The 17,012-nt window shown below is 31.3% G+C and overlaps 1 protein-coding gene across 4 annotated transcripts in view; it reads left to right on the top strand.

The window, feature by feature from the left end:
- ATRNL1 (attractin like 1) overlaps positions 1-17,012 on the top strand; it is a 497,977-nt gene that overhangs the window by 124,203 nt on the left and 356,762 nt on the right. For all 4 annotated transcript variants that reach the window (XM_026704834.2, XM_087932664.1, XM_087932666.1 and 1 more), the window contains exons 19-20: positions 829-966; positions 6,406-6,499. In XM_026704834.2, coding sequence (XP_026560619.2) covers positions 829-966; positions 6,406-6,499 — 232 coding nt within the window. The remainder of the gene's footprint in view (positions 1-828; positions 967-6,405; positions 6,500-17,012) is intronic.

Raw genomic sequence — 17,012 nt, 5'->3', positions numbered from 1 at the left:
CTCAAGAATCATCAGGCCGGAGAGGCTAACCATATAATGGTTTTCCCTAGGATAAGAAACATTGATATTGTTTGTTTTTGAACAAATATAGCAGAACCAGGAAGCTGGTTAATAAGTATTTGTTGATGAGATTTGCATGTTTAATCTACTACATATTTCACCAGGCAATGTACCATCATAGGCAAAGAGTTAGACTGGTGAATGTTTTAGTTGTTTCTATAAATGGCCAATTATATTAGTTTTCTTACTGTTCTCATAAGGGAACCTGGGTTACTGGACACGGCTACTACTGTAGGAAGAAATTGATTGATTTTCCATGGTTTGTTTGGCAATTGCCTCTTTCTATTGGCCTCCTTCACTCTCTTCCTTAATATGTTCTGCTAGTTCCTGCAGAAATTTGGAGTACAAAGGCCATCCCTTGATCTGAAGGTGTTGCATGGCCAAGAGCAATACTCTTTTATAGCATACCTGTCTCATTATATCTTCTCTCTGTAACTGAATTGCAATATGTATTTTTCTCTGTTTTGCCATCTCTGCAGCAAAGGAACATAATCTAAGGTTCCTAATAAAATAAATTTAGATTGCACATAGGCAAGTAATATACACAAGGTATATTCTTTACATTCATATATTCTTCTCCATCAACTACTCTAAATTTAATATTTATTTAGCTTACTAAACACATTTGTTGATGCTAATCACAGTGTTCTGTACTTTTTAAGAATGACTATTCCTTTTCTTTGTCTTTTCATGTGTGTGTGTGTGTGTGTGTGTGTGTGTATGTATGTATTTATTTATTTGTTTTGTTTTGTTTTGTTTTAATTGCAGCTTGCCAATGTAATGGACATAGCACCTGCATTAATGGCAATGTATGTGACCAATGCAAAAATCTAACTACTGGAAAACAGTGTGAAACATGCATGCCCGGTTATTATGGAGATCCAACAAATGGAGGACAGTGCACAGGTAATGTTGAAAAGTTTTTCAAGTTCACAAAGTTCTAGTGTTATGGATGTACCCGATATATAAATGGGCACAGTTGAGTTAAATAAATGAATATTTGAAAATTGGGTGATACTTTGATGCTGTGATGAAAACTATAGGCATAAAGAAAGTTCTGTTGGACATTGATTTTATAACATTAGATGGTAGTACACCATTTATGTAATTTTACCTATTTTAATATTTCTCTCATTTTCAGATATGTTTTGAATCTTGTGACATTCTGCTATCTTCATTTTAGCTTGAAGAGGAACATTGACAGAAATACTTTCCCTTAATATGACATTTTTATTTTGAGTTCTATACTGAACCTTATGCTTTATAAAACTGGCTGATAGACAAGTATTCATCCTTCAAATAGAAAGAAGATGCATTACCAATCCTGAGGATATCCTAAAGAACATGATTATGTCACTGAAAACTCAATGGTTTAAATTGTGTTTAATGTAATGTACAAAAACTGTCTGTGAACTGTCTATAGAAACAGATTCACTAGTAAATATGACAGTTTATTTTCATATCATTTTATTATAATATAAATTATTGATAACTAACCTTGGGAAAAATATAGGTTAATTTTTCTTGCTTAAAGTATAACAGAGACCAGGGCTTTTTAAAAAAAGACTGAAAATGACAATAGTTCATCAGCTGATGCAATTATTTTTAGAAAAATTGGAGAAGGGGACATATGTTACTCTATCCCCCAATAATATACTCTATTGTTTGAGCAGGGATAGAAAAGATATAGATGATATAGCTGATTAAATTATCCAAGGTGTCCTTTTATTCAACTGTTTTTATTAAATTAACTAAAAATAAAATAAAATGTCTTCAATATCTTTAATGAATACTTCAGAGGATGTTATTGAAATGTCCATGTAGTCAAGCTGCCAGAAAGGGAAATAAAGCATATTGAACCAGGAGGCTAGGAAATTAGAAGGTAATTTTGATTTAAATGAAAACCAAAGACTATCATGATCCTATTTTGTGTAGAAAAGTGGTTTCTTGAACTGACTTAATTTCTGCTTTGGAGGAAATTCTAATAATGTAGGTTACAAATTCATGCAAAAATATGCATGAATGCATGAAGGTTTTGTATATAATTAATTTAACAGACAAGAGCACGGTGATCTTATTCCTAGATTTATTTCTTTTTATGTTATTAGATCTGTCTACCAAATCCAAACTGCCTCATGACAGTTTACTAAATAACAGTTATCCAGTATAACATAAAAAATAAGTAGATATGATACATTGCTTTAAAATATAAAAAATAATGATGAATGAATTCAATCAACGCATCACATAGCTGCTGTTTTATTTTGAATTCATTTACTGAATGAATAATTGTTGATGTTGAAATATTTAAGAAAAAATAGAGGCCTATTTACCCTATAAGATTTTGTATATTTGCAGTTCTGTATTTACATCTGAGAATAAACTTTATTTAAATGAATGGAATTTATTTTTGAGTACAATCTATATGATTGCTTGATTATATTGGTAAACTGATAAATTTTAAATCAGCAAAAAGGAATTGCATAATTGAAAGATAATATAACAGAAAAAGCAGAGGATTTTAAATTCTTAGGGTATTTACTCTTCAGCTAATCTTAACTTGGAAAATTTAAATCAGAGCGCACAGATACAGAAACCTATAGCTCTTTCTCAGTGATAGTTTTGCCAGCAGCAGTAAAAGTATTTAAGGTATTAAAGAAAATGCTTTGCATGCATCATTTTGGGGGTTGAAGAACTTGAGAGTATTAAACATGGTCCAAAATAAATTGATCAATGTAATGCTTTGCATTGACTTGATGTTGTCCAAAGGCACTTTTACATTTACAAACTGCTTTCAGTTCCTTAGAGATATCATATGTGTGAGAACTTGCCAGCTAAAATATTGATTAAAAGTAAACTGTATGAAAGACTCTCACAAACATTAATTCTCAAGGACATTCATTTTTTCTTCAGAAAAATCAAAGCATAATTACAGATTTAAATTTTTATCTCACCTCTGTTTCAACAAAGTTATATCTCTAGAGATAAAAAAATTATATGAGATCTATGGTGGGACTAAATAGTATCTCTTACAGTTCTATAGAAACTCTATGCAGAGACCTTCACTTTTATGCCAGTTAAATTCCTTTACTAATATTTGGTGTGCCCTAGAGAATAGTTTCTTGCATGCTGCCTTCTTTGCAATGCTATCTATAGTTTTGGAGGACAGATTTAAGAACATCTCTTTTCTTTAGTTTCTGTTGAGGAGATTCAAGAAAACCAGTTTTCTGTATTTTGTCACATTTCTCCATATACTATACCTCTCTTAGCATTCAACATTAACACTCATCTGGCAACATGCTGACTGGACCAGCCAGATGAGGAAAGGATATAACTATTGATAGTAGACTGCTGCGATGAAAGGTCTAAGAAAATAGCTTATTTTTGCTCAGTGGCAGTTTTTATAACGAGAATTTGGACCTATTTTAGGAATTGTTGTTGAATTCATTGTAATTCATAGGCATTGACTTGTCTATAAACATAATTAGGAATGTTTTATTTATGTTTATGTACTTTTGTATGATATATCAGTTTTGATCTCTGTTCTGAAATAACTAAACCAATAATATAGTTTGCTGTAAAAGCTACTGTTTATAATAATTAATTGTTGATATTTAAAACATTAATTTTACTTTGGCCACCTAATGAGAAGGAAGGACTCACTGGAGAAGAGACTAATGCTGGGAAAGATTGAGGGCAATAGAGTAAGGGATGACAGAGAATGAGGTGGCTGAAAGAAATCACTGAAGCAGTAAGTGTGAGCTTAAATGGACTCCAGAAGATGATAGAGGACAGAAAGGCCTGGAGGAATGTTGTCCATGGGGTCGCGATGGATCAGACACAACTTCACAACTAAGAACGACAACAACAAAAACCCGTTTATTTATCATCTTTGAGAAAATAAATAGTAAATCATTTTTTTTTAGTTCAGTTTGCTTCATAGTTATTCAGAACAATATTTTTCAGAACAATTTCAACAAAGAAGAAATATATTTAATTATATAATCCTCCCTTAGCATTTTGTATTGTTTATTTATCAATTGTGTTTCAGAATTTTATTGCTTCTCAGTGAATTGATGGTAATGTTCTCTTGATTAGATAGGCAATAAAATAACAGTAATCCCAATTTAAGACTACAAATGAAAGATGATATCAAGTGCATTATTCTTTTCAATTACCTTGCTCTGATTAAGTGATGTTGTTGATTATGATACAAGTCAGACTTTTAGGAAAAAAAATCCTAGCATTATTATTAAATTTCTATGTCATGGGTTTTTCTTTAAAGCACGTCTACTATTGCAGTGTGAATGAGATTGTACTGTTGGTTATTACACTTATTATACATCTGTCCAAGTCTACTGAATACTTTCTTCACACAATGGGTTTTCCATTATTTTTCTGTATTCTCTCCCCAGCATACCCCATCAGCCTTGAGAATAATAAGAGGTTATGGTACAACAGGCAGTCAGTAGAGAGAAGAGTTGAAAAGTGCATTATTTGTGCTAAAGAGGCATGACTTTTCTGCTCACAAATGACAGCAGAACATTAATTCTAGTATAAGCAACAGGGGCTTTTTAGCTAAAAGAAGTCAAATTCTCAGTTAAATCCTTGATGCTTTGCCTCTTTCACAGTTATTGCAGTGATTTATATCTTGTCCTATCCTAGCTCCTTGTTTTTAAAAAGGGCTAATTAATGTCTACGCCACTTAATTCATTTAGTATATATTAATTGAAGTTAAAAATGGCAAATATTAAGCTATAAGTTTACATTACAATTTTTTGTACTATATATCTTGTTACCAATGTTGAATGAAAATTTGAAATACATTTTACAGAAAATACTTCAAAGTTTTATGGGGGTAGCTGCAGCTAATGTTACTTTAGAGAAAATGCATCCTTATAATTTATACTTATAGTTTATTCCTGTTGAACATTTTCTTTAATAACATTGATAAAGATAAATAACATTGTCAATTTTAAAATGTAGATGCATGAAGAATTAGGATTGGTGGATAGCATACATCTGTTGCTCTGATTTAAGTCATAAAATACCTTAAGCTATCCTGGCCTTTTCCTAACTGCAACCTTTATTTTCTAAGCTTGGCACTGTAAAGAGGAGGTGGCTTGAAGTTGCTATGCAACATTACTGCTGTGGGCAGTTCTCTTGGGTGTGCTTGGCCTGGTGATGAAGTAGCAAATGATCAGGATATTGTTAGTTGACATTTTCCGGTTTCAAATCTGTTCAGGAAAAAGGTTATTTTCTCTCTTTCAAAGGAAATCAGAGATACAAGAATTGGAATGGGAAGAAAATAACATGCTAAAAATTGTAAAGTGGCATTTAAATTATAATGTCCTTGCTTAATGATTCGACAACAATCAGTAACTTTTGGGAGCGCTGTCCCTAAATGGTGCTGTCATATGACAGAATACATTATAGCTGCAATGTTTGGTGATGGAAATTCCAGCCCAGTTACTGTCATTATACAAGGACTTTTGATATTCCATCACAAACAGTCAAACACGACTTAGTGACTGGAAAACAAATATCATCATATAATTACAGTATTTGGATTGGCTTTCAGCTAGACTCAACAATACATCTCATTATCAGAATATAATGATAAACTATTTTCATATAGAACTATATACGTAAGAACTTTAAAGTCTTAAGCTAGCTCACCTGTGGCTTAAATGAATGCATTTTCTTGTTCTGAGATAGTGTGTTTTATATGATTCTCAATTGATTAGTTGAATAACTCTTTTTTGCTTTATTTATCTATCCAGCCCATTCTGGAATATCATTAAGTATTTTGCCAAACATTTGGTTGAATGTTTTATTTATTTTTAAGTGCTTACAAAGATATGGAAAGTGATAATTTCTTGGGCTTAATGTTGATTTCTGCAAATGTTATTGCTTATATATTTATTATTTATATTTATTATTTATAGTTATTATATTTGGTAAAAGAACAAATATGAGATAACTCCCCCCAAAATATAGAACTATATACGTAAGAACTTTAAAGTCTTAAGCTAGCTTCTGTGCTAAACACTGTGGCTCCATTTACACTTTTTACCCTCCCTCCCTCTTTTTCTTTGCAAGAAGGAAATTGCATTGGAAAATAAAAAGTTTTTTTTTTTTAAATCAGTACAGTATATCCTCTTTTCTATTAGTTAAAACCCAATGAGACTGAACGATCCCTTGGTTTTTTTTTTTTTTTTTGAGGGGCGGCTGTTTAATGTTCAGGTCATAATCATTGTTCTATCAAATATATAGTCTTGATATACAAAGTATTGTATTAAAAATAATTGTAATGTAATTGTTAAACCCTTTCTGATTTTATAGCCTGCACATGCAGTGGTCATGCAAATATATGTCACATGCAAACAGGAAAATGCTTCTGTACAACAAAAGGAATGAAAGGAGACCAGTGTCAACTGTAAGTGAAAATGTTAAAATCTTAATTTAAATCTAATGTTTATGCATAGCTCATACATTGAATTTAATTTTGTCAATATTTGTGACGTGATAAATTCTCATTGCAAAATCAGTTCCTCTATAGATTTTCTTTATATAAACCCTATTTTGTTGTTGTGATGTAAAAGAATGTTTCATATATTAATGTTCAGCTTCAAGAATTATTTATCTTAAATATCTAGAAAAAGTTCCATACATTCAACTATTATATTTTCAAAACTATGCTTCAAAATACATAATATAAAAGTCTGATTTCTTTTTGACATGCAATAATACATCATGCCAGAACATATTAAAGCCTGGATCAATTCTGTTGCCAGTCTTTGTTTGTAATTAAGGGAATCTAGAATTATCAAATGTATACGTCAATACTTCTGTGACTGCCTTAATTTCTGTTTGCCTCCTACTCAAAGTTCTTGGAAGTACTCTTGATTTCTGAGATATAAGATATGTTTAAGAAGCACAGCCTTCTTTATGGCTTTATTACAACATTTTACTGGTGCTTTGGAAGAAGGCTAAGTTCTCCCATGTATAGTGTGATTCAATTTAAGTTAATAGGATAGGACCTGTAGTTCTCAGACTTAGGGCAGATTTTCTCAGGCACTTCTTGAAGGAAATGGGTAACTTTTCTTAACTTCACTTCTCTATTTAATATTCATTAATACAATATCAAATCAATTTCTTTAGCTCATACACCATGTGAAAAAACTTACTACTAATAAATCAAAACAGAAAACTAATGGAGCAAACCTGTACTAATAGCATATAAAGCTTAATCTTTATGCTTAAATTTAAGTAACTTAACTCTTTCTGAACATTCCTTGAGATATTCAATATAAATGATAACACATTGTGGGAACTGATATCACCCTAATATCATAATAAAAATATATTTAATATTTTATGATTCTTTATCATTGAATGGTTAATGTGATAAATCATAACAAATAATTTTGCTGGATTACAGATAATTTCAAATAGTTTCACTGGATTACAATAACAATGTATGCGGCACAGTTATTGCTGAAAGTTTTTTACATGTACCAATATATCTATCTCATAAAAACTTAAGTTGGTCATTTACTAACATTTAGAGAAGTTCCATTATGATGAAACTGTTATATTAATATAGTGTTAATATGATAAACTATCTAGGTGATTTTCAGAGGGTTTTCGTTGATAACCTAAATTTTTTGCTGATAATTTACAGTATCATTTTAAAAATGGGAGTAGTGCCAATGGTATGAATCTGATGATGGCTTTGCAAGTATGCAGGCATAAGTTATCAATTTCTAACATTCTGGAAATTCTTTTTCAGTATCACTTTAGAATTAATTTGTAAAATGAAATATTCTTATGCTTCTGCTTTAATTAGTGCCATTTTATTTTTAAAACAGGAACACACTGGCTTCAACATTGAATGCATGTATTACATTGATTTCACACCAAGGGGAATTAATTGTCCATCCATAATTATCTTTTAGAGACACAGATTCTTGTAAATTTGTGTAAACATTTTATCTTTCAAAATGTGGCTAAGTGTTGCACAGTTAATTAATTATTCTCATTTGGACAATAAAAGTGCCTTCATGTACTTCAAATACTTCATATTTAGATTAATTCACCTTATTCCATTGCCTTTATTTACAAATTTAAGAAGGACCCGAGAGGACATAATAGAAGAATGAATAGCTAGCACTATAACTCAGTGTCATCCATTATGTTCATTTCCTAGCAGATTGGTAGCTAAATCCATATGTAATATGACTTGAGCTGAACTGTCTTAGTTATAGTTATGTTTGATACTGCATCTGTCTCTTCTTTAAGCAACCATTTTCTTTTATTGTGAATAAAATTATTCTGAAATTAACCTTTGATTATTTTCTTTAAAAATATACAAATCTTTAATTTTTATTAATGGTGAAGTTAAATATAAAACCTTTAAATGAGAAGCCATGGGACTGTCATATATTTATAATTTGATAATTTATCAAGTAAATTATCAGATGGATAGAGAATTTTCAATATTGAACAATCAGTTGCCTAGTAACCAAATTACCGTACTTTATCTAATCTGTCTTTTGTGAAAATGATCAGTTGCAACAGTGTTTACCTGTAGTCAGGTACGGAGAAGCCCGTAAACAGCTGGAAGTCACAAATAAGGAGATTATAATAAAAGGATTAAAAGAAATAAGCAATAAATTGGCATTCAGAATCTAGTTATGTAATTTCTTCAAGGTTCTAAAGGCCATTTTCAGCAGTTAGAAGAATTCTAGCAATAAGACTCAGTTCTTAAATTGTATTTATAATTGGCATTTCTTTTATACATTCTATTCCTGTTTATTTGAATAATGTCTAAAAGTGAAACTGACATTAGGCTGTAGAGAGAGCTGATAGAGAGTTTTAGATTGAAACCTAGAACAATCAATTTGAGAACCTTCATTTCTTAAGTGGTAATTAAGCTCAAAATCTGAAAAATTGTTGCACAGAATGGAATAAAAAACAAATAGCAGTTCAAGTCATCATAATTGGTACTTAAATAATAGCATCTGGCACAACTATTGAAAAGGGAATGGCAGAAGAAAAGGCCATAAAAAATACTAAACCTCATAACTATTAAAAAGACCGTAGTATTTTACAATTGCAATACTCTTACTTTTCTCCCTAAATAAATACATACCTTCCTGATTCCTGCACATATGCAAGTAATGCTGTTTGTTGTAACAGAAAATACATATATTTATAAAACAAAATATGTTTTAACATATTTAATAAATAAAATATTTAATACTTAATGAAATATTAAACAAAATATGTTGTAATAAATAACTTGGAAATTATGTATTGCTTTTGAATGCTTAAATAGCTATTCTAGCAACCTGTATCAAATTGAGTTAATATTGAAGTGTGATCATTCTATGAGTCGCCAGATAAATTTTCCATCTCTTAAGTGACCTACCTGTACAGTAAATGAACTATTTTCTCTGAGATATTCTTGAGGCTTATAAATTCTTGTTTGTGTCTCTCTGGAAATGTTGGATCTTAATCTTGATCAATTGATTCATTAAGAAATTATGCAGTTTTCATTATTCTCAGCTAAATATATTGATATTCTCCATCAAGATATATTGTTTAAGTCAACATCTAGTGATGTGAGATTTCTATTTGTATAGAAATCTCCTTGGGTCCTTGGTATTCTCTGAGATTGTTTTCTTGCTGATGTTTCAGTACCCAAACTAGTAACATGATCATTTCAATATACCTCATTTCAAACCGGAGCTACAAATATTCTCCTCCACTGATTTCTATGTATGATATGTATTTGAGGTGATCATCAGTGGAAGTAAGAATTGCATACAAGCTTATACAAACCATTATTCCTTATGTCAGAACAGCTTTTTGATAATTTTTTCTCTATTTTATGAAATCAGAAATATTAGTAGATGTGTCAGAAAAAAAAATATATTTCTGACTCATGTATACAATGTGGTAAAGATAGTTTTATAATTCTTAATCATCCGTGATGTACAAAAGGTGCCCTTAGGATAATTTTAAAAATACTTGGTATACTGCTTTGAGGAACAAAGAAGCAAAATGTAGCCCTATCTTGTTATCTGTTTGCAAACTTTAAATAAACATAAAATAAATAATCATGCATTTATTAGCTTTGATAAAGAACATTTTGAAAACGGTTAATAACAGAAAATATAAGCAATGTACTTCTGTATGAAATTGTTTCTCTTACTACCTAAACAAATCAAACATAGCTTTGCCTTGTCAGGAGGAAGAAAATACAAATGCTTTTACTGGATGTTTAACTTGAAAATGCATTCAATGATATGGATCAATAAGATTTGATGGATGGTAATAAAGCCTACTGGAAAATTTCCATTAGTTGTAATGCTCCTGTGTATAATTAATTACATGTCATATTTTTTGTTTGGCTTCCAGTAAAAACAAGTCTGAAATATTAGCTTAATTTAAATAGGAATAGAAAACATGAAAGGGTGGGAAATGGTTTGTTCTTTAATCTGTCCTCATTTTAATCTATTCTGTCCTCATTTTAATCTATTATGTTTCATGTGATAATATATTCAGTGAACTATGAGTTGGATTTAAAACTTTATTATCACTATAATTATTCTGGTATTTCACATCTAATCATTGTATAGAGCACATAAAAATGCAAGTTTAAAAACATACGTTTCTTCTAATCCAAGTTGGAAATAGAGGGTTATGAATATAAAGTTTGAATAAAGTAATCTTTCATAGTGATATGGAAAGGAAAACCAAATCTAGGAATTAGTACATTATCTCAGTTTTCTCTGTGATTCTTCTTAAGAAAATGCTTATAAAAATATCTTGATATTTTCAGTGGGATAATATAGGTTATGGAAAAACAATACGTAGATTTTAATATTGCAAGTACACTTTTGGATTCTGTCAAATTTTTTAATTCCACCAAACACCATGAAAATAGATTTCTCTGTCATCAGACTTCCCCAAATTTGTCTTATGCAACCATTATTAAATACAATCTTGATAATACGGATGTTTGTGGCCAAGGTAAAAGTGCTCTAAATGTGTCAGAGCACAAAGGTTTTGAACACTATTATAAAAATGTTTTACATTAAAATTAATACGGAACTAAAATAATGACTTTATTATTTTCTAAAAATTGAAAAGTTATGTGTGCTGTAGCTAGATAAGAAAGGAAACTGTCCTATTTTATTTATGGAAACTGCTTCTTTGTTAATTGGGCATACAAGTATAATGACACACAGGTTGGAGATAGGAAAGTTCCTCTTAATGGTTTTGATAGATAGTTCCAAACTACATCATGCATGTTTAGAACAGGAAAGAAAATAAACTTGCTTTCATGAAGAAAGAGAAAAAGTTGAATTGGTATTCGGGATAGTACGTGTTTATTAGCAAGTTCCTAGTGTAGCAAAGATTGCTTTTTTCTTTTTATGGCTCTTAATGGATATAATACGCACCACCTACTGCTAGATTCATTTCCATTTTTCCCATCATTTAGGCAGCAGAGTGAAATGTGAATAAAGAAGAAAAATTTTAGTGACAGTGTTTATTTTTGAAAACAGAAAGTAGCTTTTCATGTTACATTTCCATCTTGTTGTAAGTTATCATTAACACCAGCTGCCCTAGCAATCATCAAATGTAAAAAGAAAAATCTCAAATAAATGGCCTTGAAGAAATTAGCTGCCAACAAAGCTTTCTTCAAGTTTCTTTGTACATTTTGGGTTTTTTATTTTGTTAACAATTCCTGTTCATTTGCATTAATTGCTCTTATATTCTGCTTTTTTCATATGTTTATAACTTAACCTTCTTAATATGTTCTTCACATCATATCAACAACAAAATGTTGGTTTCAGAAATTTATTTCCACATGTCTCAAAAATCATATCAGTAATTACCACTGTAAAGTGAAATAAAAAGAAAAATGCTTAATCGGGATCATTTATCAAAGATGGATGGTCAAAAGTCCAAATTCATTTCTATAAGCTAATTAATAACGGTATATTATGTAATAATTATGGATCTTGTAAAAATGACTGAAAAGCACATAAGAATAGCAAATGATTGAGTATGCTCATATCACTCTTATAATTACATTTTAGCCAACTTGATCTTGTGGTTAAGGCACCAGGCTAGAAACCAGGAGCTTGTGAATTCTAGTTCTGCTTTAAGGCATGTAAGCTAACTGAGTGACTCTGAATCAGTTACACTCTCAGTCCAACCAATCCCATTGTTACTGTGGGGAAAATAGGAGAAGAAAGGAGTGTTGGGTGTTTTCACTGACTTGAGCTATTTACAAAAAAAAAAAAAAAAAGAAGGATACAACTGACTGACTGACTGACTGAAAGTAGATCAATTGTACTACAGGGATGAAATGTGAGGAATGTAACTTAATGCTACATGAAACAAAGAGAGGTACATTTATATTTAATTTATATATATCCTATTGTAATGTTGTGGTTGATAGCCATAATATCTGGATCTTGTCAGAAAAATAATTCATGTGCATACTGACATGCATATGGAACTAGAATTTGGGAGATATTTACATCTCACACTGATGACTTTAGTTTTTTTCTGAGGTTCTGTGAACATGGCTGTAATATATTATTTGGCTAGTGAATGGATTAATGTTGGCTAAAGACAATGTTGTCTGATATTGCAAATAACTTCATTTGTTATTTTAATTAAAATTATAGTGCATCAAAATTAATTATAGCGGGGATAGGGAGATTGTGGCACTCAACTGGTTATTAGTAAAGTTTGTTATGTCATAAATTGACTATGCCTGCTCTAATTTGAACTTATTGCCTTTATTGTGAAAGGAAGTACAAGGGCTGACACTGTGGTATAAAGAAAATAATCTTACACTTAACACCCCAAAAACTTATAATTGACTTCAGGACAAAGAGTACATTTACCATTGTACATAAATGTTGAGGAAGTGGACAGGGTTGGTAGTTTTAAATTTCTGGACACTTACATCTCAAAGGACCTCTCATGGACTATGAATACTAACATGCTTGTAAAGAAGGTGCAGAAGAGGCTGTACTTCCTGAGAATGCTCAGTATCTACTTCTGTCCTACTACTGCAGCACCATTGAGCACTGACATACTGCATTCTTGTATGGTTTGGGAGCAGCTCTGTAGTGGACAAAAAATCTCTACAGAGAATCATTAAAACTGCCCAGAACATCATTGGGCTCCAGCTACCAGCCCTGGATGACATCTTTGCATTTTGCTGTTTGAGGAAGTTGCACAACATTTTCAGACTCTTCTCATCCTGCTTACAATCTTTATGAACTGTTGCAGTCTGGCAGGAGATACAGAACAATTAAAACTCAGACCACATGTTTTCTGAATAGTTTTTATCCCAGAGCTATAATTGCACTTAACAATGAACTTAAGGACCACCATCAGTGAGCTGTTGGACAGTATTACTTGGTCTGTTGTGTGGATGCTTATGTGTTTTTTAGAAGGCAGGGAATTTTGGTGGTGGGGAGATATTTGGGGATTGTCGTGTGTGTGCATGTTGAGTCTGGTCTCTGGGTGTTATGTGAATTTTGTTGTATGTATACTATATATATATATATATATATATATATATATATATATATGTACAATGACAATAAATAATTCAGTTCAATTCAATTATTGGATAATATTGTGTAAAATATTTTCATTATATTCATGTTGCTATATATCCCTATGTTGCTAGGGATATATGTTGCTATGAAGGGAGGCTCGGCCAATTATACATATGTTGTACTTTAACAATAAGGGTAATAATAATAATAATATTAAGTCACATAAATATTTAGCAGCTGTAAGTATAACAGATAAAATTGGCTAGAGGCTGAGGCCTAATATAAAAATAAAGCATTTTTAAAAGCATTCAAAAATGAGGTAAGGTTTGCACATATCTATATGTGAATGAACACAGAAAGTGCGAAGCCTGAAATTGACATGCATAGCCATTTTATTTAGCCTTATTATATATTTTGTTTCTTTCTCTTTGCTGGTTATGGGGGAAGGGTTTTGGGCTTGCCACATTCCTAAGGTGGGAGAAGTGGAGATAGTCAGTTGTTTAGGCTAGGTGGGAACAAAAGCTGATCCTGCTGAGACCTGGAGATGGAGATTGATGACATCAGGCAATATTGATTTACCTCTATTAGGGAATGTAACTTTTGGGAGTTGTTTATAATTTCGAATATTACGTGGTATAATTCCGGGTTGTGTCACATCCAGAATTACAACAGACTTTGCCAATTTGATGCTTTCCTAAATAAAAGAAATTGTTTTGAAAGATGGACTTTGCTCTTTCTTTTTAAATGTATTTCATCACTTAGAAACCTGACAAAGTTTCAGGGTGCAAGCAGTTCTAGAATTGGCTCACATGATTTTTTATAAAGCCATTCTTAGCAATCTTAAAAAATCTTACAAATATGCTGCTTTCTTATCTGCATTGACACCTTTACTAGGCTCCATAATTACTAATTTTCTTTTCTTTCTTTAAGAGGCAGACCATTCTCCACTCTTTACTGTCTTCTAATCTCTTGGACAACCTTGGTTTTATAGAACTTATCTGAAGGTAATAGGCCCCAACAGATCTTCAGTCACTTCCTTCAAAATTCTAGGATATATTTCATCAAGGCTGTAGGACGTTGAAAGCATTCAGAATAATACAAAAAAAAATGTCTTCTTTGTTTTCTTCTTGCTTTTGACATATTTGAAATAACTCCACTTGATTGGATTCCTCTCTCTTGTTAACTTTTGTCACTTCCCCTTTTGTTTTTTTCTGACTTTATGCTATATTTCTGAGTTGAAATCTTATAGATGCCTTTGATTTAGTCCTTCCTTACATTTGTAGTTAGCATCTTCATTGATATTACTTTTTTGGTGAACCATATTGGCTCCTTTAGACGTCCTAATGTTTATCTTCATTGAGACAGCAGTGTTTTAAGTTTTTGTTTCAAGAAGTCTCAGATGACTACAATACCTTTGCTTTTAAGATTTATTTTCCTATTATATCTGACCTATCTAAAATTCATGATTTAAGTTAAAGAATATATCATAGTTACAATTTTATACAGAAGCTGGGTATCATTGCACTGTTCTATATCCTGCCTTTCTAAAAACTATACTAAATTTAAACAGATGGGCAATTTGTTTTCTACATTTACATGTAATCCTTGTTCTAATTTAACCCCCAGTCTAATTTCAAACATTGTAATTGTCCTGTGAAAGATACCAGTTCATAAGAGCTATTTATTCCTTTGTAAGTTTTGTGCTTTCAGGTTAAAAGAAGTAAGTTTTATTTGCAAATATTGGTTGTAAATAAGTCTTAGGCTTTACTATTAGATCCATATTCTTATAGTCTTTGGATATATACATAGATTCTTTTAGTTCTATGTTTCAAGTACAAAAGGCAGGAGAAAGGAAATGCCATGTTGGGAGTGGTTTTCTAGACATTATGTTATTTAATATCTCTATAAAATTCCTATAGCTTTGCAGATCTATTTGGATCAGTACTACTGTATATTTTCAGGCTTATGAAATGAGCTTGAAGTCTTAGAATAATGTGAATTGCTATTTGGGGGTTACTTAAATGAGGACCTGACAATTTAGATTTACTGTTTCCTTTCGAACTTTTGTTCCTGTAATATGGTCTGCTTTTCATGATGTCAGATAAACCAGTAACAGAGAAAGTATGTAAAGATGCAACTTTTATGCAACTAAGAAGATTGCTTACTTCAGTTGGTTAAATAAAAAAATATTACAAGAAGTAAGCAAGAATTTGACAAATTTGCTGCCTGAAAGACTGCCTTTCAGGAACAAGTACCTGAATAGATCCATTGTTTTAGAATACCAATGATACAGAAGCAGGATAATAACATAGTAAGGAATGAAAAATAATTTGCTCACGGCTTGTAAGCTTTTCATTGTGAGAAAACTATATTTTTCCTAGGTCTTTGTGTTTGTGTATGTAAATTTATTTCCTATTTATAGTGTCTGTCTGTCTGTCTGTCTATCTATCTATCTATCTATCTATCTATCTATCTATCTATCTATCTATCTATCTATCTATCTATCTATCTATCTATCTATTGTATTTTACCAGTGGTGACAATGTATTTTTCTCAATTGTCCTTCTATCTTTAGTAATCAGAGTTGCCTTTGTGTTTGATACTGTAAAACTGCATCTCATGTTCTGCCTTTTCTCTTTGCCTATTCAGTGACATAAGTCAATTTTCCACCTTTCTCTCCAGTATAATTACACTAACAAAGCTGAGATTTGTACATGTTTGGCTTTCAGCTGTTTGGCACATTTCAATTTAAATTTCTGTTATTCTTACTTTGACATTATACTTTCATATTCTTAATGTCAAAATTCCTTGTACTGCTCTTGTACTGCTTCAGATATCATAGTAAACTGTTGCTATCATCATGAGATCAAATGGTTAAGCTTTCACATTTCATATTCCTCTCTTTTGGGAGAACATGGGAAGGTAATTGAAAGTTTTTGTTCCTAGCTTATAATTACCTGCATCTTTTTCAGTCAAACTCCACTCCCCATCCAACTTCTGATATGCATTTTCCCCCTTTTGGGAGTAGTGAGGAAAAAGATGAGAAAGAAATCTATTTGTATGTTAATTTACTGTATAACTGAAACCAGTTATATTACATTTTAAACATGGAGAGATCATTTCCAAAGTGGAGAAAAATGGCTTCTCATATAGTTACATAATATTCTCAAAGAAGGAAGGAAAATTGTTTGTCCATCTGTATCGGGGTAGTCAACCTTTTTATACCTGTCACCCACTTTTGTATCTTTGTTAGTAGTAAAATTTTCTTTAACCGCCCACCGGTCCCACAGTAATGGTGATTTATAAAGTAGGGGACAAAACCCCTACCACCCACCATGAAAGCTGGAACTC

The sequence above is a fragment of the Pseudonaja textilis genome, chromosome 4 (assembly GCF_049901715.1).
Source record: "Pseudonaja textilis isolate UNSWEBS1 chromosome 4, rPseTex1.2, whole genome shotgun sequence".
Lineage (NCBI taxonomy): Eukaryota > Metazoa > Chordata > Lepidosauria > Squamata > Elapidae > Pseudonaja > Pseudonaja textilis.
This window is presented reverse-complemented; position numbering and strand designations above follow the sequence as displayed.